Source organism: Plenodomus lingam (genome assembly GCF_022343315.1).
Source record: "Plenodomus lingam strain CAN1 chromosome Unknown contig_23, whole genome shotgun sequence".
NCBI classification, from domain to species: Eukaryota; Fungi; Ascomycota; class Dothideomycetes; order Pleosporales; family Leptosphaeriaceae; genus Plenodomus; species Plenodomus lingam.
The window spans coordinates 639,785-661,027 of record NW_027093940.1 but is presented as its reverse complement, the minus strand read 5'-3'; the positions used below and the strand labels follow the sequence as shown (position 1 = coordinate 661,027).

Here is a 21,243-nt window from a genome sequence, read left to right as displayed (position 1 = left end):
ATCTATCCTCCACATGTGCTTTATTCATTCTCTTTTATTACGCGAAAGCTTCCTTATTAACATTAAGTGTTAATTAATGTAAAAAAAATTGCCACAACCGCAGCAGGGTATCACAAGCACAGATCTCTAAACGCCTCCCAAGCCTATCTAAAGTATGAAAGAAGCTCTTAAACCTCATCATCTATAGCATCCATCCCCAGGAAATTTAAACGCAGACCCCGCGGCTCCACCTCAAACTCCCCTTCATCGTCACTCTCCATCTCTTCCTCAAAGGCCGCATCCCCCGAGCTTTCCGTCACAAATTGGCAATGGTTAACCCTGTACCCGACATCAGCATCAGCCTCCTCCGGCGACATCCCCAGGAGGATGCGCTCTGATCGCAGCATCCTCTTCACGTAATCCATCCTACTTGCGCGCGTTTGCATGGAAGCCGGTAACCTGGAGAGCGGAGGGTTCGGCCGGGTTGTCTGGCACCAGCGCCTGCGCACAGGGCAGAAGACGATGCAGAGGTGCGCTTGGATGCGGCTGTGCATAGCGGCGCGTCCGTGCAGTTTGGCAACATTGTTACCTGTTTGGCTGACGAGGGCGTAGATGTGGTCGCGACGGGCGAGGACGTCTGGTTCGGAAATCTGTTGGTGAGAGAGTTAGCGGGTTGGTGGGGTTGTCTGTGGTCGTTGGCAACACTGCGCTGGGGGCTTAGCGTGGTGATGGAGAGGAGATGTACCATGATAGCTTGACCACCCATTACAGATGCTGTACCGACTGTTAATGCTTCCAGGTACGGATGCAGCTCATTAGGCGTGAAGAGGTCAAGTTTCGAGAGATTATAGGTCGACATTGCTGCCGTCATTGTCTGTCGCGCACCCGCTTCATTAGCATCATCTCCTCTCCTCACAATAACAATCAACCAAAAAAAAATCTCATACAATCTTTGGAAACACCGTCCTGTCACAGTCCTTGCAGCAGACAACGTCGCTGTAGAAGCACGCGCGTCTTTTGCTTGCTCTCTTGCAGAACTGGCATATGTCGCCGAGCCACTTGCGGCGCAGGGTCGTGAGCTTGCCTGCTCGCTTGGGTAGAGGGAGACCATGCTTCTTCAGCGCATTATTGGCGTGCTCTTCGACGACCGCGTTGAAATGCTTAGAGGTTGCGGAAAGAGCGAGGAGGGTGAGAGGTTCAGTGAGTGTGTGGACGGGCTCGAGGAGAGCAAGGATTTTGTAGAGGATCTCTGGGGGGATGGACTCGAGGCCCGACATGGTGGTGGTGGTGGTGCTTGTGTAAGTGGAGTAGTGGAAATGCGGTCGAGATAAGAAAGGTTGATGTGGGGAGGATGCGACGAGGTCAAGGCGGATGTGGGGAGAGCTACCGGTAATGTATGAGGCGGGAGAGAGAAAATCTCCGATTGGATGGACCCAGGATCGCCGGTCTGGCCTCCTCCCCAGTGAGGTCAATAATAAGCTTCAAGTCTAAGAAAACTTAATTCTCGTTCAGAAGCATGATACTGATTCATCATGATTCATGTTGCAATTTCACATGTCCCGCCATCGACGTCCGAAAATCCTTGCGCCTCACCATTCCTCAACCCTCACTCATTCCCTCCTTCAATTGCTCGAGAAATCCAACCAGTCTCTTTTTGATAATAACACCCACTAAAGCTCCCGTCCCCTCCTCTGTAACACACAAATACCGCAATCCTAGCTTTGAAAACATCTCCACCGCGTATTCCAACGGCGCCTTCGCGCATATACTTAGCGGCGTCCTGTCTACAAAGGGCGTGAGGTCGAGTTCTACACCTTCGGGCGATGCCAGGTTATGTGTCTCATGGCTCAGAAGGCGGACCTGGAAATACGGTTCGCTGGGAATGGCGCTAGGGACAAGTTTGGTGAGACCAAAGTCGAGCTCGGATTGCGAAATGTAGCCTTGCAAGATGGGGATGCCAGATGAGCCATGACTCTGCACGAGGACGAGACCAGCATCCATCAAGCCTCTGTTCCTTAGATACCCCAATTTCTCCTTCATCAAAGCGTACGGAACCGTGCCCGTCTCGGGAACATGTACAGTGATTTCCTCCATTGTTCGCTTCGGCGGGATGAGCACATCAACAGACATTTTCCTCTTTCTCACAATCTCAATCGCCACGTCGGGATCGAGAAAAGGATGACCCAGAACGTTCTGCGCGAGGTCGTAAACTCCTTCTGATGAAATGGCATCGGCGACCCACTTTGCAACCAGGATGGCGAGCATATGCGGGACCACGTAGGAGAGTTGGCCGGTGAGTTCGAACATGATGACTGCGAGCGATATGGTCATACGCGACACACCTGCGAGGAAAGCTGCAGCGCCGACCATGGCGAAGATGCCCGGGCTAATAGAAGGAATCAGTTGACCTATCAAACGACCGAAGAAGGCGCCGGCGTCAAGAGCGGGGATAATGACACCAGAAGGTACCTTTATACCAAACGTGATAATGGTCAGGACAAGTTTGGCCAAAGTGCCATAGATGAGCCATCCAGTGTAAGGCCAATTTGTCACTGTGGATCCCTCCTTTCGACAGACCCACGACTCCTGCGAAATACCATCGCAATCCACTAGCAAGTTCTTGATAATGACATCCCCTGGCTCCCGTGTCAATGGATTCGGAAACTGAACAAGTGCCGTCGAAAGCACCACCAGTGCCACCTCGAGAACTGGATTCCGCTTGATAACCTCAAACGAGCGAAACCACTTTGACCACAAAAAGTTCAACTTGCAAAACAGTCCCCCAAACACACCTCCCGCGACTCCGAGAAGAACAAACACCAAATAGTGCACAGCACTATACTCGGTTCCGTAGTTTGTTTCAAAGAGCACCAATTTCCCCGTGCCCATGGGATTCAACTCCTTTAGCACCATGGCTGCCACCAAACTGCACAAAAACGCCCTCCACAGCACTTTACGCGGGAAATAGGTACTGATCTCCTCATAACTGAAGAGGACACCGCCAATCGGGGCGCCAAAGGCTACGGATAGACCGCTCGAACATGCAGCGCTGAGCAGCTCACGCATTTTGCGGCCGTTGTTGCGGTATTTGGGGAACAGTGAGCCGACGAGGTAGCCGACGCAGGTGGAGATGTGGACGAAGGGACCTTCTTTGCCGAGACACATGCCAGTGCTGACGGCAAATATTGCGCCAAAGGCTTTGATGAGAAGGACGGGGAGGGAGAGGAAGGAGGGGATTGTAAAGCCAGAAAGGATAGTCTTGATTTCGGGGATGCCGGAGCCTGTGGCTGTTAGCTTTGATGCTCCCCTATGATGGGGGATGAACTTGTAGTAAAGTGATGGGTTAGTTTACCGGCGGCCATGTACATGGCCTTTCCCCCACGGTTGATCTCATGGCTGGTCTGCCCGTTCAACTTCTTCATCGACGCAGAAGAGCCCCCCGATCCCGATCCAACAGAGGGCATTACACTCCTCGTCAACATAGTCACGCTCGAACTCACAATACCAAACACCAACGCCATAGCCACATAAATCGCAAAACTCGCCTTAGGATCCTCCGTCCAGACACGCCACCCTCTACACTTCCACTGCCCCATCTCACCACCATCCACACCTCGCCCCAATACCCCATCTATACGCCCACCCCTTCTCCACCACGCAAAAGGCTCGACCTCATGCGCACAACACGCTTCACGATTGCGCAACGGATGTCCAATACAATACCCACCCTTCCAATCCGACACCGTCGCAACTGCCACATCCACTACAAACGCTACGCACGCCGTCAACGCACCAATCAGCACAACCGCAAGCCAGCCCGAACATGCGTCGAAGAGGGCGACGAGTGTAAAGCGGATGCCACGCCGGGCCTGAATGGCACGGAAGCGGTAGGAATCCTTGACCTTGGGCGGTGTGTCAGTGGATAGGACTGCACTTCATTGTACTGTATATACAGTGGGGAGTTCAGATGGGGCAGAGTGCGTGTAGTACCGTACCAAGTCGTGCAGCCAGTCGATGGTAGTGTAGTCGTTGTAGCGAAGACGTTCACCGATTGTGCTGCCAGAGAGATGTTGTTCGTCTTTTGTGAGGGTGGAGGAGAGGATTGAATGTGCTTCTTCGTCTTGGGCGTGTTGGGGATGTGGTGAGCGCCGTGGGTGCAGGAGGGGCGTGCTTTCATTGCTGGAGTCACTGCTGGAAGCCATTGTAGAGAAAGTCTTGCACAGGTCTGGGTTCGTGTGTTTTCATCGATTGTGGGAATGGCTATGGTATGGTTCAGTCAGGGGGGGTCATTTTGCACAACGACTCTTGTTCAATGACGCGCAGACTGGCTTTTATGAGATGCGTGCTTATCAGCCGTGGGGTAGGGTCATCGCTTGATCTGGACTAACCTTGCACATGTGTGCTGGAGGCGGTGGCATTGGTGTAGCGATAAGGAATTGAGGCGCCGCGCATAACACCGTGTGATAGGCTAGCTCACATTGAGCATCATGGTGTTTGATAGGATGTACTAACGTGACAGGCCCGACAAAATTGATGGCTCTTTAGACGCGATCATGAGGAAGAGACAAACAGCTAAATTCATAATCTGATCCGTCCCTAGACACTATAAGATACAGGTACATCAGGAGCACGTAAAAAGAGGCACCGACCAAGCATTGCCCAAGTCCAGGAGCCTATGCCTACCATTACTCTATACCCACAGACCAGCCAGCACCAAATTGAAGCACGAATTGACAGGAGACACACGGCCTGATCGAGTCAGACGCCAGAAAATGTCAAAGCAAGGTGGCGTAGAGGCAGAGAGGAGTGAGACGAGATGTTGCGGCTTAGCCAGCTCAGGCCGCAGCCGTGGCTTCCATGGCCGAGCGATATCTCTCGCTTTCAGCCTTGCTCTTGTCTATGTATTTCTGTGGGAATATTTAGTCACAAACTCATCGTTTGCAGAAAGAGTGATCTCACCTGTTTCTCGCCCGCGCTCAAGGCCTTCCACTCGTTTGCCGCCAGTTTGGCTGCTTCGGTGACGGGGATGCCCTTGAAGTCGCCCGAGGTAAATCTCTCTGTGACGAAGTGGATGTATGCAGACGCGGGAGACTTGGGGACACGTTCGTCGATGAGCTTCTCGGTGCGAGCAGGATGTCCAGACTTCCGCTTGTTGACCAGTTTCTTTCTCAGTAGTCGGCGTGCATTGTTGGCCAACCTGATCTGATCGGGCGTGTGGGACTCGACCCAGGCCTTGTACTCGGCTCGCTTGGCAGCGGTTCTCTCGGCGGCCAAATGGTTGTAATGCTTTGAGGGCAGCGTGTTAGTGGGCGTGCGCAGACAGCAATTCATACATGACCCCACTCACCTCGAGTTCGGCGGGAGAAAGGTCTTTGAAGGACTTTGCAACCGCAGTGAGTCGCTCCTGAGCCGTGGGCAGATCCTGTGCCTTGTGGCTGTTCTGGGCCACGTAGAGGTTGAATGCGCTCAAAGAGCTGGGTGTGACAGGCTCCCTGAGCGCAACCTTGCGCAGGTGTGCAACCTCCACCTTGAGCTTCTGCTCCGGGGTAAGCTCCTTCTTGACACGCTTCTTTGCGGCAGGCTTCTTCGCTGCGACCTTCTTCTTCTTCTTAGCCGCAGGCTTCTTAGCTGCGGCCTTTCTCGTCTTCGTCGTCGTCGTCTTCTTCTTCTTCGCAGCCGCTGCAGACTTTGCCTTGGTCGTAGAGCCTGCCTTCTTGGTGGCCGTCTTGGGCGCTGGGCTGGCCGCAGCCTTGGCCTTGACTGCTTTCTTCACCGTTTCTGTGGGCTTGACTGCGGTCGCCGTCGTGGCCATGGAGCGACGGGCATTGAGAGAAATTGCGCGGGCACGCCACAGGTTGCGGGCAGTAGACGAGCCATTGGCGGCATTGCGCATCGGCAGGGCGCTCTGAAGGTGGCGGGTGAGGTGAGGAAAGTGGTGTGGGGATGTTTTGGAGCCATCAGCCGTCAAGCGACAGAGGGCGCTGCCGCGGACCAACATGGCGGCGAGTCGAGATGGAACTGGAAAGATGGCGGGACGAGGGAGGCAGACAGCGACGTCGATTGAGCAGATGTTCTGCGCGGAGCTGCTGTTGGGCGTGCAATGGCGAGAAGCGGGTGTGGCGAGGCGAAGTGTCTCTGCTGGGTCTGTCCAAGCAAGGTGGGTGGGAGCGAAACGAGAGCTCAAGCGATGGGCGGGGGCCGTCAGGAAAAGCTTCGAAGGGGGGGCCCGTGTCAACGCAGCACACACACACACACACACGCACACACACACGCACACAATTGCACGTCGCTTGCTTTGGCTTGACAGTCTGAGTGGCTGGGAGCTACGGCCCAATGCGTCCCAACTAACCCAGGCACGCCCGGCACGCCTTGCATCTGCCCCACGATCGACGCGCCTCGGAGTGGCAACCATCACAACAGGCACATACATAGTAGATGGATGGATGTGGATAAATAGAGTCTATGCAAACTATCGCAGCCGTGGTTTCGGCACACGCAAAATGCCATCCTTCTGCCTTTCAATGCTGGCTGGCTGGCGTTGCAGTCATGGCGACACAGTCTACTTCAGAACCAGCCATTACCACCGGTGTCCAGAACCACCATCCATGTGTCGCGCCCCCTTCTCTTCCCGTGTGTCCCTCGACGCGTAGCCCACACGTCCCCCACTGCTCTTTGTACAACCAAGTGCCGGCCTTGAGGGCCAGGAGAGTGTCTGCGGAGTCGGTCCGTCTCGTTGGCAGACATTCCTTACACGACCTCGTAACTGTGGTGTAACATGTTAGCCGCTGTCCTGCACTCGTAGTTTGTTGCATGCGGCCCAGCCTTACCTCCATGGATGTTGCTCTTCGTCGCCGTACTGGATAGCTTCTAGCCAGTCCTTCATCTGCTGCGTGATCGGGCCAGCTTCGCTGTGGTCTTCAAGTCCACAGTCGACCAGTCGACCCTTCCAGCTAATCTTCCGTACGGGACTGACAATGGCAGCAGTACCAGCTCCGAAAACTTCCATCATGCGGCCTTCATCCGCAGCGTCTGCAACCTCCTTCATGGTAAACTTGCGCTCGAGCACCTTCCAGCCCTTGGGCTCCAATCGTTCGCGTGCCAGACTCAGGATAGAGTCCCGCGTAACACCCTCGAGGATGGTGCCGTCGAGAGGCGCAGTGAGCAGCTCCGGCTGTCCCGTCTCCTTATTCTTGATCGCCGCGAACAGGTTCATTGTACCGACCTCTGTGATGTATTCCTCTTCTCCAAACAGCCACAGGTTCTGATGGAATCCACGGCTGGCAGCCTGCATCTGTGGCAGAATGCATGGCGCATAGTTGGCTCCCAGCTTCTTGTCTCCAACACCTCCAGGCCATGCGCGAACGGCGTAGTCTGTGGCCTCGAGCGAGATGGCCTTGAAACCAGTAGGGTAGTATGGGCCGACGGGGGAGGCGATCACGTAGAGGAGAGCGGAAGCGGGAGGGCCCACGCCGAGAGTCCGCTGTGTCCCAATCATAGTGGGACGAAGGTAGAGCGAGTATCCACGAGCACTGTCACAATCAGCCAGCTCCACAGCTCTGCCGAGCCAGGCCACTCACTCAGGGATGAAGCGCTTGTCCAGTTTGACAAACTCGCCAATGAGTTGGATCATGGCATCCGGGTCAAAGTTTGGCAGTGCAATGCGGGCCGAGGACTTGTTCAACCGAGCCATGTTCTTGTCCGGCCTGAACAGCCTGATGTTGCCATTCTTGTCCTTGTACGCCTTCATACCCTCGAAGCACTCGAACGCATAGTGGAAGACGCAGGTCGCAGGATCGAGGCTGAGGTTCTGGTAGGGTGTGATGCGCGCTGGGAGCCATCCTTCTGTTGCCGTCCACTCGAGCGCCAGCATATGATCTTGGGGCACTCTGTCAGCGTGGGAGTCAGACAGGTCACGAGATGGGTACCTGAGAAATTGCGGCCAAAGACGAGATCCTCTGGAGGCAGCAAGTCCTTGGGCGACTTTGTTTTCGTAATCGTCAGCTTGGTTGGGTCTATGTTTTTGATCTTTTCGCCCACAGAGGCCTCGGCGTGAATGCTGTATGCTCTCTGGGTCCGACATCGCAACGACGCGCTGAGCGGTGCTGCAGTCGGACGGAAGGCGCAATGGCGCAAGGAAGACAGCAGACGTATTGACCGTGGCTGCAACATGGTGTTTGAATATCACAATCAGTCACAAAGGGTTGTGATGTAGAAGTGAGGATGGTGCAAAGTGCGTGATTCTGAGCATATTATTATCGATTCTTAGCTGCAAAACTGACAATGTTCCGCAATCGTGCAATTGTCGGACCTAGACTCTGACACGCTGCCGTGGCCTGGTCGCGACCAATCGCCGGTCTACCATGGCCGCCCTCACCGCCAAATAGGGCGCAGTTGTCGTCCGAATAATATCTTGAGCGGATATTTGAGGGTATCCACGATTGTATTTCTTCGACAGCCGCTTCAATGATGACGGTGTAGCTGGGTGTGTCACATTTGTCGTGTGCACGGCAAGTCACCGTATGCGCCTCGGAACAGTGCCTGAGTGCCTGACTATCATGCGCCGCAACACGTGTGTGGGTCGCAACATTGCTGGGCGCCTACCACAATATACCTAGGCAGGTATCCTATCCTATCCCTTGCTAACAAAAACCGCGTGTCGACTGTTCAAGGCGAGTAACTGCAATCCTTATAATCTAGGACTTTGCCTTGATTTCCACTGCGGAAGGCACGCTCATGTCTACGATGCCCTGAGCCCCCCCCCCTCCCCCTCGGCGCAGTTCCAGGTGGCCGCATCAGAACGAACAAAAACTCTAGACACGACCAACCCACTCAACACCCACCCATTCCACGACGACAATCTGTGTACGACCCCCTCCCCCCACACTGCATTCTCGCGTCCCAGTCCATGACGCGACCGCTTTACGCCGAACAAGTCGCCGACCGGGTGACCAGACCGCCATGTTCTCCAACGCCCTGAAGTCGTTCACGTCGAACATCTCGAGCAACTACTCTCTCAGTCCTCAGCCCACATCGTACTCGGGGCCATGGAAGATATACGATGCCAAAAAAAAGTCCACTGGAAAGCCGGCGTCCGTCTTTGTTTTCGACAAGAAGTCGCTGGAACCACCAGCAGGCGCTGGCTTCGGCGGACGATCGGCTGCCTCGGGGCTGAAGCGCGCCCATGAGGAGGTCATAGAGAGGCTGAAGAAGGAGGCCAGCTCGCTGGCGCGCCTGCGACACCCGAGTGTCCTTGAGTTAGTCGAGCCGGTAGAAGAGACACGCGGCGGTGGGCTCATGTTTGCGACCGAGCCTGTTACTGCATCCTTGGCTGGACTCTTGGAGGATAAGGATGAACAGGAGAAGGCTGGTGGAGTCGGTGGCCGCCGCAGTCGATACGTAGTCGAAGATGCCGAAGGGCAGAAGCGGCGGCGTGAGCTGGAGATTGACGAATTGGAGATACAAAAGGGACTGTTACAGATTGCCAAAGGTTTGGAGTTTCTGCATGAGAGTGCTGGGCTAGTACATGCCAATTTGACTCCAGAAGCTATCTTTATCAATTCCAAGGTAGGCTATGCAATAGTATTCTCCTTTACGAACGAGCTGCTGATCATTGTGACAGTCAGATTGGAAGATCTCAGGATTGGGCTTTTCAACTCCACCTGAAAACTCCACAAAACCTACTTCAGTCACTCCCATTTCCCTTTCCGAGGTCCTCAATCACGATGCACGACTGCCACGCCACGTTCAACTGAACATCGACTATACATCTCCCGACTTTGTCATGGACGGTAACATTACACCAGCCGCTGACATGTTCAGTCTGGGCATGCTCATCATTGCACTTTACAATTCGCCTCACAAAAGTCCAATGGAGTTTCATGGAAGCACTTCATCGTACAAGCGCGCCTTCTCTTCATCTGCATCCATTCCGAATAAGAGTAACAATTTCATGTCATCGCAACCGCTACCAAGGGACGTTATGAACGGTGTATTGGATCGTCTCATCACCAGGCGTCCTGCACAACGCATAGATGCACGAGAATTCCAGCAAGCACAGTATTTTGACAATATCCTGGTTTCAACCATTCGCTTCTTGGATTCACTGCCCGCAAAGACCCCCAATGAGAAGTCACAATTCATGCGGGGCTTGCCACGAATACTAAATCAATTCCCAAAGTCTGTGCTGGATAAAAAGATCTTGCCGGCTTTATTGGAGGAGATGAAAGATCGCGAGTTGCTCACTCTAGTCCTGCAGAACGTCTTCAAAATCATTGTAATGCTTCCCGCAGGCAAGCGAGCGTTCACGGAAAGGGTTATACCAAAGCTGAGGGAGACATTCTTGACGGCCGCAACAATAATCGCCAAAGGAACACCTCCGGAAAGGGACAGCTTGAAAGAAGCTGGTCTTATGGTCGTACTCGAGAATATACAGGTTGCTGCTGATAACTCTAGCGGCAAGGAATTCAAGGACGACATATTGCCCCTTATCAACTACGCACTCGAATCGCCAATACATTCACTGGTCGATGCTGCCCTTCGAACGCTGCCCGTCGTCCTTCCTATTCTGGACTTTTCGACCGTCAAGAATGAACTGTTCCCCGTCATAGGCTTCATTTTCGCAAAAACAAGTAGCATGGGAATCAAGATTCGAGGCTTGGAAGCGTTCAAAACCCTATGCGGTGGAGGTGGCAACGAACAGGAGGATGATCAAGGGGATGGTCTAACTGGGATGGTGGCTGCGCCAAAGCCCAAAACCTCGAATGTCTCCATACTGGATAAATATACAATCCAGGAGAAGGTTGTTCCACTACTGCGAGGGATCAAAACCAAAGAGCCCGCTGTCATGGTATGTTGTTTCAGCTCACCGCCTCTGTTCCAGCTACTAACAAAAGCTAGATGGCTGCTCTAGATGTCTTCAAGGCGATTAGCAACCAAATTGATAGCGACTTCTTAGCGATGGACGTCCTTCCCATACTGTGGCAATTCAGTTTGGGGCCGTTGCTCAACCTCCAGCAGTTTCAAGCATACATGGCTCTCATCAAGTCCACGTCGGCACGCATCGAGAATGAACAGACACGAAAGCTTCAGGAGCTGGGTGCAAGCAGTACAAGCGCAACGTCACGCAACGAGTTCATGAGCTTCAGTGGCCCATCGACTGCAAACGGGTTCGAAACTGAGAACGAGAACGGCGACAATAACTTTGAGGCGCTTGTACGAGGCGGACCACAAGGCTCCTCTGGAGGAATAGACATGCTGGGTGGTAGCTCTTGGCCGAATGCAAACTCATCCAAGTCGACGTCCACAGTTTTACCATCGCATCCACTGAGCTCTACCAGATCGGACAACGCGTCGCCAGCTGCGACATTCTCATGGTCCAGTCCACCTGTCTCACCTCCCCCGAATACCAACCTTGTAGCTCCAAAAGCGCAAAGTGGAGCAATCACGCCCGATAACACACTCAGCAGTCTCAATTCATCTTTCCCTGCACTGAGTGCTAGCAACCCAGGTATCGGAGGCTCTTCTTATGTGCAGCCGCAACAGCAGTCGAGACCCGCTATGAGCATGAATGGGATGATTTCACCTTCCACCACAACATCATACACTGCCTCGAATGGCTCTGGTGTTGATTGGAGCAAAGCCGCGTCGTCCATGGCGTCAAATAACTGGGGAAGTTCCTCGACCACAGCCAACACGACAAATGGTCTCTCCCACTTCACCTCAATGGCGCCCGCGCCGCAGCAAACCAGCACGCAGGCCAACCCTTACTCTTCTTTTAGTATAGCACCTCCACCTCTCAAATCAGCCGGAAATAGCTCGTTCAGTATACCGCCGCCCCCTAGTACGGGTATGGCAAATAGGATGCCAAGTTCTAGTAGTGGGATGGGAATGAATAGTATGGCTTCGTTGAGGGCGCAGACACAGAACCAACCGCAACAAAAGCAGCAAAAGCAGCAGCCGGCGAATTGGGGGAGCGGAGGTGATAGCTTGATTTGAGCATGAGCATGAGCATGAGTTTCTGCTCTGAAGTGGATTTGATATTTAGCGCGGCGTCCCTGTTAGGAACTGGGACATATAGAGAGCAGATCAATCTAACCTGTTACCATCCATCTCCAACACGACATCTCATGCATCTATTATGCCACTTTGAATGCGTGCTCTGAGACGTCAGCGACCACCGTATCGTGCCAAGTACTCTTGCAGGTGTCTTACGCCAAGTTCAGCGGTAACCACGACCCCGTTCAATAGCCCCATCAATACCTACAGCATCTCCACAAGCACCGAAATCATAAGATTATATTCAAATGGGCGTAGCAAACCTCTCCCACGCATCGTTCCCTTGAACCATAAATAAGCTTTGCCGAAGGTCGTAAGAAATATCCATCTCTCTACCCCACCACCAGCACTAGTGTAGGTACTGGTAGGTACCGGTACATAGATAACTACCCGTGAACCGGGTAAGCCGCTCCCTTGGCATGCCCAACTTTCACAAAGATCTCACGTCACAGTCCCAGGTACATATAGCTGAGTGTTCACTCTCCTCATCACCGTTGTGTCATTCATCAATCTAGCATACCCAGGAGCCCACGAACCAGCCAGAAAGAAATGTCTCCGATCCCGACCCTCTACTCCGCCCCGGAATCCGGTAATAGCTACAAAGCGCGCCTCCTGATTGCACTTTTGAAACTTGATGTTAGGATTGTGGATGTGGATTTGGAGGTGAGCAGTGATTTGCGAGTACATGTATTATAGTTTGCATGGAGACGAAAATATCAAGGAAAGCGTAGTGGGAACTGATGGTGTGAAATATAGAACGATGAACAGCATACCGAGTGGTTCCTGAAGATCAACCCAAGAGGCGAAGTCCCGGTTCTGGTAGATGGCGAGGTGACGCTCGGGGATTCGAGTGCGGTGTTGGTGTGGTTGGCGGGGAAAGCGGGGTCTAGGTTTTGGTCGGGGGATGTGGGGGAGCAGGCGGGGATTGTGCAGTGGGTGAGTTGAATTCTTTTTTTTTGGTATTTTTTTATGTATTTTTCGCGGGTGAGTTGGGGCCAAAGAATAGGGTGAATGGAGGGCTAATGTGCTGGGTGGATGAATGGTAATAGCTTGCTTTTGCAAACAGTTGGATTCAATTCGGTATGTGGTTCATCATCCTCACCATACATTTGTAAACCAATCCAGCCACTGAACCCAACAAGGCGTCTTCACCAACCGTGCCATTCTCTCCTACAACGGCCCGTACAACGGTCTCGGGACAAACGCGTCATGGACGGCCGAGCAGATTCAAACGTTCCTCCAAGAAGGCGCGGTGCGCGGGAACAAGTCGCTCGCCATCTTACAGCAGCATTTGGAGGGGGAGGACTGGTTGGTGCTGGGTAGGCCGACGATTGCAGATGTGAGTGTGTTTGTGTATGTGGCGTTGGCGCCGATGGGGGATATTAGTCTCGAGCCGTATCCGGCGGTGGGGAGGTGGATTGGGAGGATCAAGGGGTTGGAGGGGTTTGTGGGGATTGTGGGGTTGGAGGATCCGATGGTGAGGAGGTAGGATGGTTGTTGTTTGTTTTACTGGGGAGGGGGATTCGATGGTGAGGAGGAGGTGGGTTAAAATGGTAGTTGTTTGTGTTAAATTGGGGAGGGGTTGGGTAGGGGTATTTTATTCGTAGTGAAAAGTATCATGGTGAAGATGTGAGGTTTCGTTGATGAATCAACAGAGAGGGAGAGTGTAACAGAGAAGACGATTGTGCAAAAGTGAAGACTTGCCAACACCCTCTGTTATGGTGTGCAGTATGTACTTAGCTCGGTAATCTGTTGGATGATCATGTTCTCATAAAATATCTTGTGAAGCTGGGAAAACCACAAAGATATAGCTATTGAGATGAACCTGGCCATCTTGCCCCTGTGTGATTAACAAGCACGTTTTCAAACCTACAAATTGCATTCAGATCATGTAAGCACCTTGACGTGGTTATCCACTGTCCCCATACAATATGAATGTGAATGATGATGAGCTGCAAGGGCCCGAACATCCTCTCACTGATAGGTATCACCACTTTACTTTATCCCATTCTTCCGCGCGCGCAAAAAAAAAGGCCGCAACGTACCCATCAGTCGGCCAAGGAGAATTCCAGTGGAGCATGATGTCCCTAAGACAGTGCGAACAAGCGAGTGGGCGAAAGGCAAGATGATACAAGAAGCATGGACAGAGGCTTGACGGCGGTTTTTGCGGCAGAACTGGCGTTAGCTTTCCAAGATCCAAGGCTTCGCTAAAGGGCAAAGGATGAGCTTCTTGCTGCTTGATACGGGCTTGACCCCACTCCACCCGGCCTTGGCTGATGCTTATTGGGAAGCTGGTGGGCAACCAAACGTCATGGCTGCTGGCGCAACGGTCGCTGGTAGGTATTTGGTGGTGAGACTGGGAGATTTGGGTGATCTGCAGAGGAGAAGATCTGAGATGGACCCTAGAGTACGGTAGGCTCTCTTTTTTTTGGGGGGGGGATGCAAGAGTCTTTTTTCTCTCGTCTAGATCCGGTCGATAGCTAGGTACTTTTTCCAAGTTCTCCATGGTAGGGTCTGAATGTCCGCCAGCGTAGTATGTCGCGTTCCAGAGTCCAGCGTCCAGCCTAGCCCATGGGTCTTGCATGGAAGAAAGTCGCCTGGACGGGAGCACCAAGGACAAAATCTCGTTAGCTATCCAAGCGGGGGGCCCGTTGAGCCTACCGGAAAAGTCGAGTCCACAAGGATAACGTCACCCTAACCAACAGCCTGTCCACCAGGGCGGCACAAACGCCACTGAGACCGAGCCTGGGACGGGCACGTCAGCCATGCAGTATTCAGTGCACATGCAAAAGACTCTACATTACATGATTTGATGTTGGTCTAGCTGTCCGCGGAAGGGAACAATGCGACGAAGAGCAGGAAAAAAGTGGCCGTCATAGCGCACAAAAGGCAGAAGGCGCCGGTGAAAGACGAGCCGCTGCTTGCTCTCTCTCCCTCACCTTTGACCCGGCCTCACCGAACCTCCAAGGGCTCCCGACCGTCATCCCCGCCAAGCCCACAAGTCCACACACACACACACACACACACACACACTACTTCCTTTTGCAGCAAGCCTTGCAACCAACTACTTCTCACCTACACTCCATCCCATCAGTTTTATTATTGCCCCCCTCCCCAGACTGAGCCAGTCATACTTAACAGCCCCCAATCGCCCACTCATTCTCAAGCTTTGTTCCCCATCCTCCCATCTCGCAGTCTGGTCAGCACCCCCGACTGTTTCCACTTGACAAAAACACCACCCAGGCCATAGCACATTCAAGTGGTTAATGCTACCGGAACCGACTTCACGCAGTCGTATCTCTTACACACCGAACGTTCGGTGCATCCGTAACGTCAAATGGCGCTAGGTCTAGTTGGCGAGAAGGAGGCTGCTTTGGCCGACTCTCACAGCCAGTCCAGCGACTATCGCAAGGCCACGGGTATCGAGAAGAGCTATGATGCCGAGGCAGGCCTCCAAGGCCAGCCTGGCAGCCGCGACAGCAGCGATGTGAGCTTCTCGATTGAAAAGCAGATTGAGATGGAAGCAGGGAATGACATCAAGTACCGCACATGTAGTTGGCCTAGAGTATGTTCCTTGCCCCATGCGCACAAGGCGTGAAAATTCACATGATCGCGGCCATCGAGACTGATTTGGTTCAAGACTGCCGCTCTGTTGTTTGCCGAGTACATTTGTTTGGCCATCATGTCCTTCCCATGGTCATACTCGGTCCTTGGCCTTGTCCCAGGTCTACTCTTGACCGTTGCCATTGCAGGACTTGTCCTCTACACTTCCTTGATAACCTGGGAATTCTGCCTGCGCCATCCTGAGATCCGCGATGTGTGCGATTTGGGCCAGATGATCTTCTGGAACAAGTCGTGGGCGTTCTACTTTACTGCCGTCATGTTCATTCTGAACAGTAAGTCTTGTCTCCCATGTCGATTGAACATGCAATCTGATTAGGGAAACTAGACACCTTCATTATGGGACTGCACTGTCTTGTAGGAGCCAAGTGGTGGAACACCATCACTGGACATGGGGCTTGTACCATTGTCTTCTCTGCCATCACAGCCCTGATTTCTTTCGCTGCTTCATTACCTCGTACATTCTCCACGCTTGCCCAGCTCGCAACGTTCTCCGCACTCTTCACGTTCGTCTCGGTCGTCCTTGCAGCCATTTTTTCTGGAATCGAGCGCAAGCCTGCTGGCTATCCTAGCTTGGGCGAGCCTCTCGTAACTGCATTTCCAGAGGCTACTGTCACTTTTGTGACTGGTATGAGTGCGTTCATGAACATTAGCTATACTTTCATTGGACAGATTACGCTGCCTAGCTTCATTGCTGAAATGAAGAACCCCAAGGACTTCCCCAAGGCGCTCTGGACCGTCACCATATGCGAGATTATCGTATTCAGCCTGGTTGGTGGTGTTGTGTACGGCTACACTGGAAACCAATACATGACTTCGCCAGCTTTTGGCAGTCTTGAGAACGAAGTCTACAAGAAGGTTGCGTTTACGTTCATGGTTCCCACCATAGTCTTCCTGGGTGTCCTTTACGCCTCCGTTTCCGCACGGTTCGTCTTCTTCCGTGTCTTCGCCGGCACCGAGCACGTATCCTCTCACACTGTTGTCGGATGGCTAGGCTGGGCTGGAATTCTCGCAATCCTGTGGATATTCGCTTTCATCATTGCGGAAGTCATTCCCTTCTTTTCGGACTTGCTTTCGCTTATGAGCTCGCTGTTTGATTCGTTCTTCGGCTTCATCTTTTGGGGCGTCGCGTACTATCGCATGCGCCGAGAGACCTACGGCCCTGATTTCTACAAGACGCGCGGGTTCCGTGGATACTTTGGGTTTGGATTCAACATCGTGCTCTGCTTGATTGGCTTGCTGTTTTTAACGGCAGGCACGTATGCTACCGTGCAGTCCATTATCAATGGGTATAGGATGGCATCCTTCGGCGGACCGTTCTCTTGTCAAGACAATGGTTTGTAGATGGGCCCAGTTTTGGTTAGTTGGCGATACTGCGCGTCTTGACTTCTCCACCTGGATGGGTCAGTCTACCCCGCAGCCAGACATCGTATGATATGGATAGAGGATTGCGAAAAGCAACACAGGCGTTCATGGTACATGTAAATGGAATAGGCTAGAAATGCAATCACTTTCCTTTAGCACCATGTTCATACTGGGAAAATCATGGTATATAGGCCTCAATGGTGTTAGTGATGTGGAACATCTCCAAGTGGTTACCCACAAGCTATGACGTTTCGCTAACGGCTGTAACTGCCGGGCAGAACACATGCGAACCAAGCGAGCTATCAACCAACCCCACGTGTTTCTCCCACTGTCGTTCTCTTCTCGCTCACAACCTCAAATCCAAACATCAATCTTCTTACTGATCTCGTACTTTCAGCGATCATGAGCTCTTACATAGACTTTAGCCAGCCCAGTTTGTGGAGTAAGCCGACATGATGCGGGAGGAAGAGCTTCGTCAGATCCAGGCTAATATGTTGCAACAGTATCTGCGGCGAGCATCTTGTTTAATCCGACGTTTTGGAAGTAGGTCTACCCGACACTGAAATGCTTTTTTCGTCTGGGAGCTAAATGGAATCTAGCATTGCTGCGCAGCAAGGTACGATACCTCGGCTTCATTGTGGACGTTCCACCTTCGAGCTTGGCCAACACCTTGGTCATCGGGTAGTCGGGTGGGTGGAAAGGATATACGGGATGAAAAGACTGACGAGAACTACACAGAATATCATAACAAGTTCCTCACTAAGCTTGCGGGTGGGAACCCTCGACTGGGGTGCTATGTGCTCGCCGTAACCATCTTCTCTCTCGGCATCTTCAGAGACTACCTGTACGTCCACGTCCCCCTGCATTCTCTCAAATGATTCCACCTGTTCACAAATTCAGACGAACAGTACCATCATCTCATTGGCATCCAGCATCCTGCTAACCAAAATCCCCAGCTACAACGAAGCTCTCGCCGCCCAACCCACGCACCCAACCCTCCTCTCCCCACTCGTCAAATACTCTGCAATCCCCCTCTTCCTCACAGGCAACACCCTCGTCCTAACATCCATGTACGCCCTCGGCGTAACCGGCACATACCTCGGCGACTACTTTGGCATCCTCATGGACGCACCCGTCACATCCTTTCCCTTCAACGTCTCCAACGCGCCCATGTACCACGGCTCGACAATGAGCTTTCTCGCCACAGCCCTCTGGTTCGGAAAGCCGGCGGGCCTTTTGCTGACCGCCTTGGTGGCCGTGGCGTACAGCGTGGCGCGCAGGTGGGAGGACCCGTTCACGAACATGATTTACCAGAAGAGAGACGAGGAGAGGCAGAAGGGCAAGAAGGCCTTGTAGACCGTTGCTCTCGAACCACTCGGGAACGTCGACTCGGGCAAATGTCCCCCCGGCTCCTGAGACCTTGGGGTTTCGTAAATCTTTGTGCGAGGTATATGTATGCTCTCTGCACATGAAGATGTCGTACCCCACGGCCGGAGTCACGAAAAAGGTGCGGTGAGACAAGTGGCGGTATAATTTGGATTCAACATAGCACCGTTAGATTGCACAGCTGAGAGCATGATACAAAGAGAGAGAGAGAGAGAGAGAGTACAGCACAGCGACACGGGCGCATATGAGGTTTGTTGGAACTGTGTGCGGGTATTCAACTGCCACCACCGTAAAACGATGAGTCTTAGTATATAGTTGGTATGAACAAAAGCACTTTTGCATGAACTTGACACAGCCCAAAGCGACAACCACCCAGAGCGACAGAAAAAATAGGTTGCACGTCTCATGCGAGTCGGCCTTTGACTTTGCGAAATGCAGGACGATACCCTTTACTGGACCGTAGGCCAGGTAAGACGGAGACAAACAGCATCATCTCACGCTCATTGGATCAAACATTCAGGACGACTACAATACATCACGTACACGATACGATAGACTGGCCTTTGTTGATAGTGAGAAGCATGCAATATAATCTTTTCGCTAACAAGATTTGCTTCTACACTCAAGAGACGTCGCTTGACCCAACCCATTGTGCCGAAACAAGTTGAACTTGCCTCATTACAATCACTTGGATGCAGACAACTTGCTCAAAGGACGAATCGAAACATTATAGTAGACCACCAATACCAATACTCAAGCCCAGCGAGGTATTACAGTTGGCAAGCTTACTCTTCAGCCTCAAGAGGAGCCTCCTCGTCGTACTCCTCCTCAGCGTCGGAGACGGAAGCCTCCTGGTATTGCTGGTACTCGGACACCAGATCGTTCATGTTGGACTCGGCCTCGGTGAACTCCATCTCGTCCATACCCTCACCAGTGTACCAATGCAAGAAAGCCTTGCGCCTGAACATGGCAGTGAACTGGTCACCAACACGCTTGAATAGCTCCTGAATGGAGGTCGAGTTACCGACAAAGGTGGAGGACATCTTGAGGCCACGGGGAGGCACGGAACAGAGAGCGGTCTGGACGTTGTTGGGGATCCACTCAACGAAGTAGGATGAGTTCTTGTTCTGGACGTTGCGCATCTGGTCCTCGACCTCCTTCATGGAGACCTTACCACGGAAGTAGGCAGAGCAGGTCAGGTAGCGACCGTTACGGAAGTCGGACGCAGCCATCATGTTCTTGGGGTCGAACATCTGCTGGGTGAGCTCGGGAACGGTGACGGCGCGGAAGGAGTGGGCACCGCGGCTGGTAAGGGGAGCGAATCCGACCATGAAGAAGTGGAGACGGGGGAAGGGCACCATGTTGACAGCCAACTTCCTGAGATCGGAGTTGAGCTGACCAGGGAAACGCAGGCAGGTGGTGACACCCGACATGACGGCGGAGACGAGGTGGTTCAGGTCACCGTATGAAGGGTTGTTCAGCTTGAGGGTCCTCATGCAGATATCGTAGAGAGCCTAGGTCGAGTTAGTTCGGCGCCGTCCGTATGAGTAGTGGAGATCAAGACATACCTCGTTGTCAATGCAGAAGGTCTCGTCGGAGTTCTCGACAAGCTGGTGCACGGATAGGGTGGCGTTGTAGGGCTCGACAACGGTGTCGGAGACCTTGGGGGAGGGCACGACCGAGAAGGTGGCCATCATACGGTCAGGGAACTCCTCACGGATCTTGGAGATCAATAGGGTACCCATACCAGCACCGGTACCACCACCGAGGGAGTGAGTGATCTGGAAACCCTGGAGGCAGTCACAGCCCTCAGCCTCGCGACGGACGACATCGAGGACCTGGTCAACCAGCTCGGCACCCTCAGTGTAGTGACCCTTCGCCCAGTTGTTACCAGCACCAGACTGGCCGAAGACGAAGTTGTCGGGACGGAAGAGCTGTCCGAAAGGTCCAGCGCGGACGGCATCCATGGTACCAGGCTCGAGATCGACGAGGACCGCACGGGGAACGAACTTGTTGCCGGAAGCCTGCAAATGGTCAGCATCTACAGCGGCCTCGTAGCGTGGACAAGGAGATCAATCGCGTACCTCATTGAAGTAGACATTCATGCGCTCGAGCTGGAGATCTGAAGTGCCATTGTAGACACCGGAGCCGTCGAGGCCGTGCTCGCCGGAGATGGTTTGCCAAAAGGCGGCACCGATTTGGTTACCCTTAGGACATGTTAGCTTTCCAAAGCTAACTCAGCGCATCGTGGACAGGATAGACTTACGCATTGACCGGTCTGGAGGTGGACCTGTAGCGCAGAAGACTGTTAGCTGTTGCTCTATCTCTGTTTCTCTGTTTCTCTCGCTTTCTTGGCTGTGTTGTGTGTTGACCCTGAATCAAACGCGGGGCAGGAACGCGCCACTGCAGGTGCCCAACAAAACATGCAAAACCAAGGTGATACGTACAATCTCACGCATGATGGCGGTGGGCGATGTGGTGCTGAGGTAAAGGTGTTGGGTGGGAGCTGAGAATGCGCAAGAAGTTGGTAGAGGGTGGTGTTGGTGCTGGTGCGGAGAGAGGTTGAAGGAGAGCAGAAGCGGTGAGGGCCATGGGAAAGATTGTGGGCCTGGTCCGTGTCCGCGCTATTGACCGCTAGCTGTAAACAACGCGCGACAGGAACACCGTCAAGGGGATCGTCGTGGCAATTTTGGCGGGCAATGAGATGGACTATCTGTGTCCACGGGAGATGATGCACTATATCTATTGTACATTGTGCATTCTACTTACTCGTAGACGAACATGAAACAACTACTTTCCTGGAGTACAGAGGCGCTATGAGCTATACCGATACGCTTC

The 21,243-nt window shown here is 53.0% G+C and overlaps 10 protein-coding genes across 10 annotated transcripts; 4 read left to right on the top strand and 6 right to left on the bottom strand.

Moving 5' to 3' along the window:
- Nucleotides 1-167: 167 nt before the first annotated feature.
- On the bottom strand, nt 168-1,256 carry IAQ61_005948 (uncharacterized protein; the record flags this gene model as incomplete). Its single annotated transcript, XM_003835998.1, has 3 exons — nt 168-629; nt 725-853; nt 927-1,256. 3 exons carry the CDS (start codon nt 1,254-1,256, stop codon nt 168-170), a joined length of 921 nt encoding a protein of 306 aa, XP_003836046.1.
- A 322-nt stretch (nt 1,257-1,578) lies between these two features.
- On the bottom strand, nt 1,579-3,045 carry IAQ61_005947 (uncharacterized protein; the record flags this gene model as incomplete). The annotated part of the gene is made up of 1 exon (XM_066096996.1): nt 1,579-3,045. The coding sequence occupies one exon, from the start codon at nt 3,043-3,045 to the stop codon at nt 1,579-1,581; it is 1,467 nt and encodes a 488-aa protein (XP_065952988.1).
- Nucleotides 3,046-3,269: 224 nt separating this feature from the next.
- Nucleotides 3,270-4,181, bottom strand: IAQ61_005946 (uncharacterized protein; the record flags this gene model as incomplete). Its single annotated transcript, XM_066096995.1, has 2 exons — nt 3,270-3,650; nt 3,933-4,181. The coding sequence occupies 2 exons, from the start codon at nt 4,179-4,181 to the stop codon at nt 3,270-3,272; spliced, it is 630 nt and encodes a 209-aa protein (XP_065952987.1).
- A 633-nt stretch (nt 4,182-4,814) lies between these two features.
- IAQ61_005945 (uncharacterized protein) lies at nt 4,815-5,977 on the bottom strand (the record flags this gene model as incomplete). The annotated part of the gene is made up of 3 exons (XM_003836000.2): nt 4,815-4,886; nt 4,939-5,265; nt 5,327-5,977. The coding sequence occupies 3 exons, from the start codon at nt 5,975-5,977 to the stop codon at nt 4,815-4,817; spliced, it is 1,050 nt and encodes a 349-aa protein (XP_003836048.2).
- Nucleotides 5,978-6,726: 749 nt separating this feature from the next.
- On the bottom strand, nt 6,727-8,148 carry IAQ61_005944 (uncharacterized protein; the record flags this gene model as incomplete). The annotated part of the gene is made up of 4 exons (XM_066096994.1): nt 6,727-6,742; nt 6,807-7,508; nt 7,557-7,854; nt 7,905-8,148. The coding sequence occupies 4 exons, from the start codon at nt 8,146-8,148 to the stop codon at nt 6,727-6,729; spliced, it is 1,260 nt and encodes a 419-aa protein (XP_065952986.1).
- A 138-nt stretch (nt 8,149-8,286) lies between these two features.
- Nucleotides 8,287-12,086, top strand: IAQ61_005943 (uncharacterized protein). The gene is made up of 3 exons (XM_003836002.2): nt 8,287-9,543; nt 9,599-10,825; nt 10,876-12,086. Exons 1-3 carry the CDS (start codon nt 8,938-8,940, stop codon nt 11,971-11,973), a joined length of 2,931 nt encoding a protein of 976 aa, XP_003836050.1. The 5' UTR covers nt 8,287-8,937; the 3' UTR covers nt 11,974-12,086.
- A 471-nt stretch (nt 12,087-12,557) lies between these two features.
- Nucleotides 12,558-13,537, top strand: IAQ61_005942 (uncharacterized protein). The gene is made up of 4 exons (XM_066096993.1): nt 12,558-12,714; nt 12,790-12,969; nt 13,083-13,113; nt 13,176-13,537. The coding sequence occupies exons 1-4, from the start codon at nt 12,583-12,585 to the stop codon at nt 13,520-13,522; spliced, it is 690 nt and encodes a 229-aa protein (XP_065952985.1). The 5' UTR covers nt 12,558-12,582; the 3' UTR covers nt 13,523-13,537.
- A 1,833-nt stretch (nt 13,538-15,370) lies between these two features.
- Nucleotides 15,371-16,998, top strand: IAQ61_005941 (uncharacterized protein; the record flags this gene model as incomplete). Its single annotated transcript, XM_003836004.2, has 3 exons — nt 15,371-15,598; nt 15,674-15,929; nt 15,983-16,998. 3 exons carry the CDS (start codon nt 15,371-15,373, stop codon nt 16,996-16,998), a joined length of 1,500 nt encoding a protein of 499 aa, XP_003836052.2.
- A 423-nt stretch (nt 16,999-17,421) lies between these two features.
- On the top strand, nt 17,422-18,375 carry CHOL2 (Phosphatidyl-N-methylethanolamine N-methyltransferase; the record flags this gene model as incomplete). The annotated part of the gene is made up of 5 exons (XM_003836005.2): nt 17,422-17,461; nt 17,523-17,562; nt 17,619-17,635; nt 17,758-17,863; nt 17,976-18,375. 5 exons carry the CDS (start codon nt 17,422-17,424, stop codon nt 18,373-18,375), a joined length of 603 nt encoding a protein of 200 aa, XP_003836053.2.
- Nucleotides 18,376-19,190: 815 nt separating this feature from the next.
- Nucleotides 19,191-20,864, bottom strand: IAQ61_005939 (uncharacterized protein; the record flags this gene model as incomplete). Its single annotated transcript, XM_066096992.1, has 5 exons — nt 19,191-19,919; nt 19,974-20,429; nt 20,490-20,612; nt 20,672-20,695; nt 20,853-20,864. 5 exons carry the CDS (start codon nt 20,862-20,864, stop codon nt 19,191-19,193), a joined length of 1,344 nt encoding a protein of 447 aa, XP_065952984.1.
- Nucleotides 20,865-21,243: the final 379 nt, after the last annotated feature.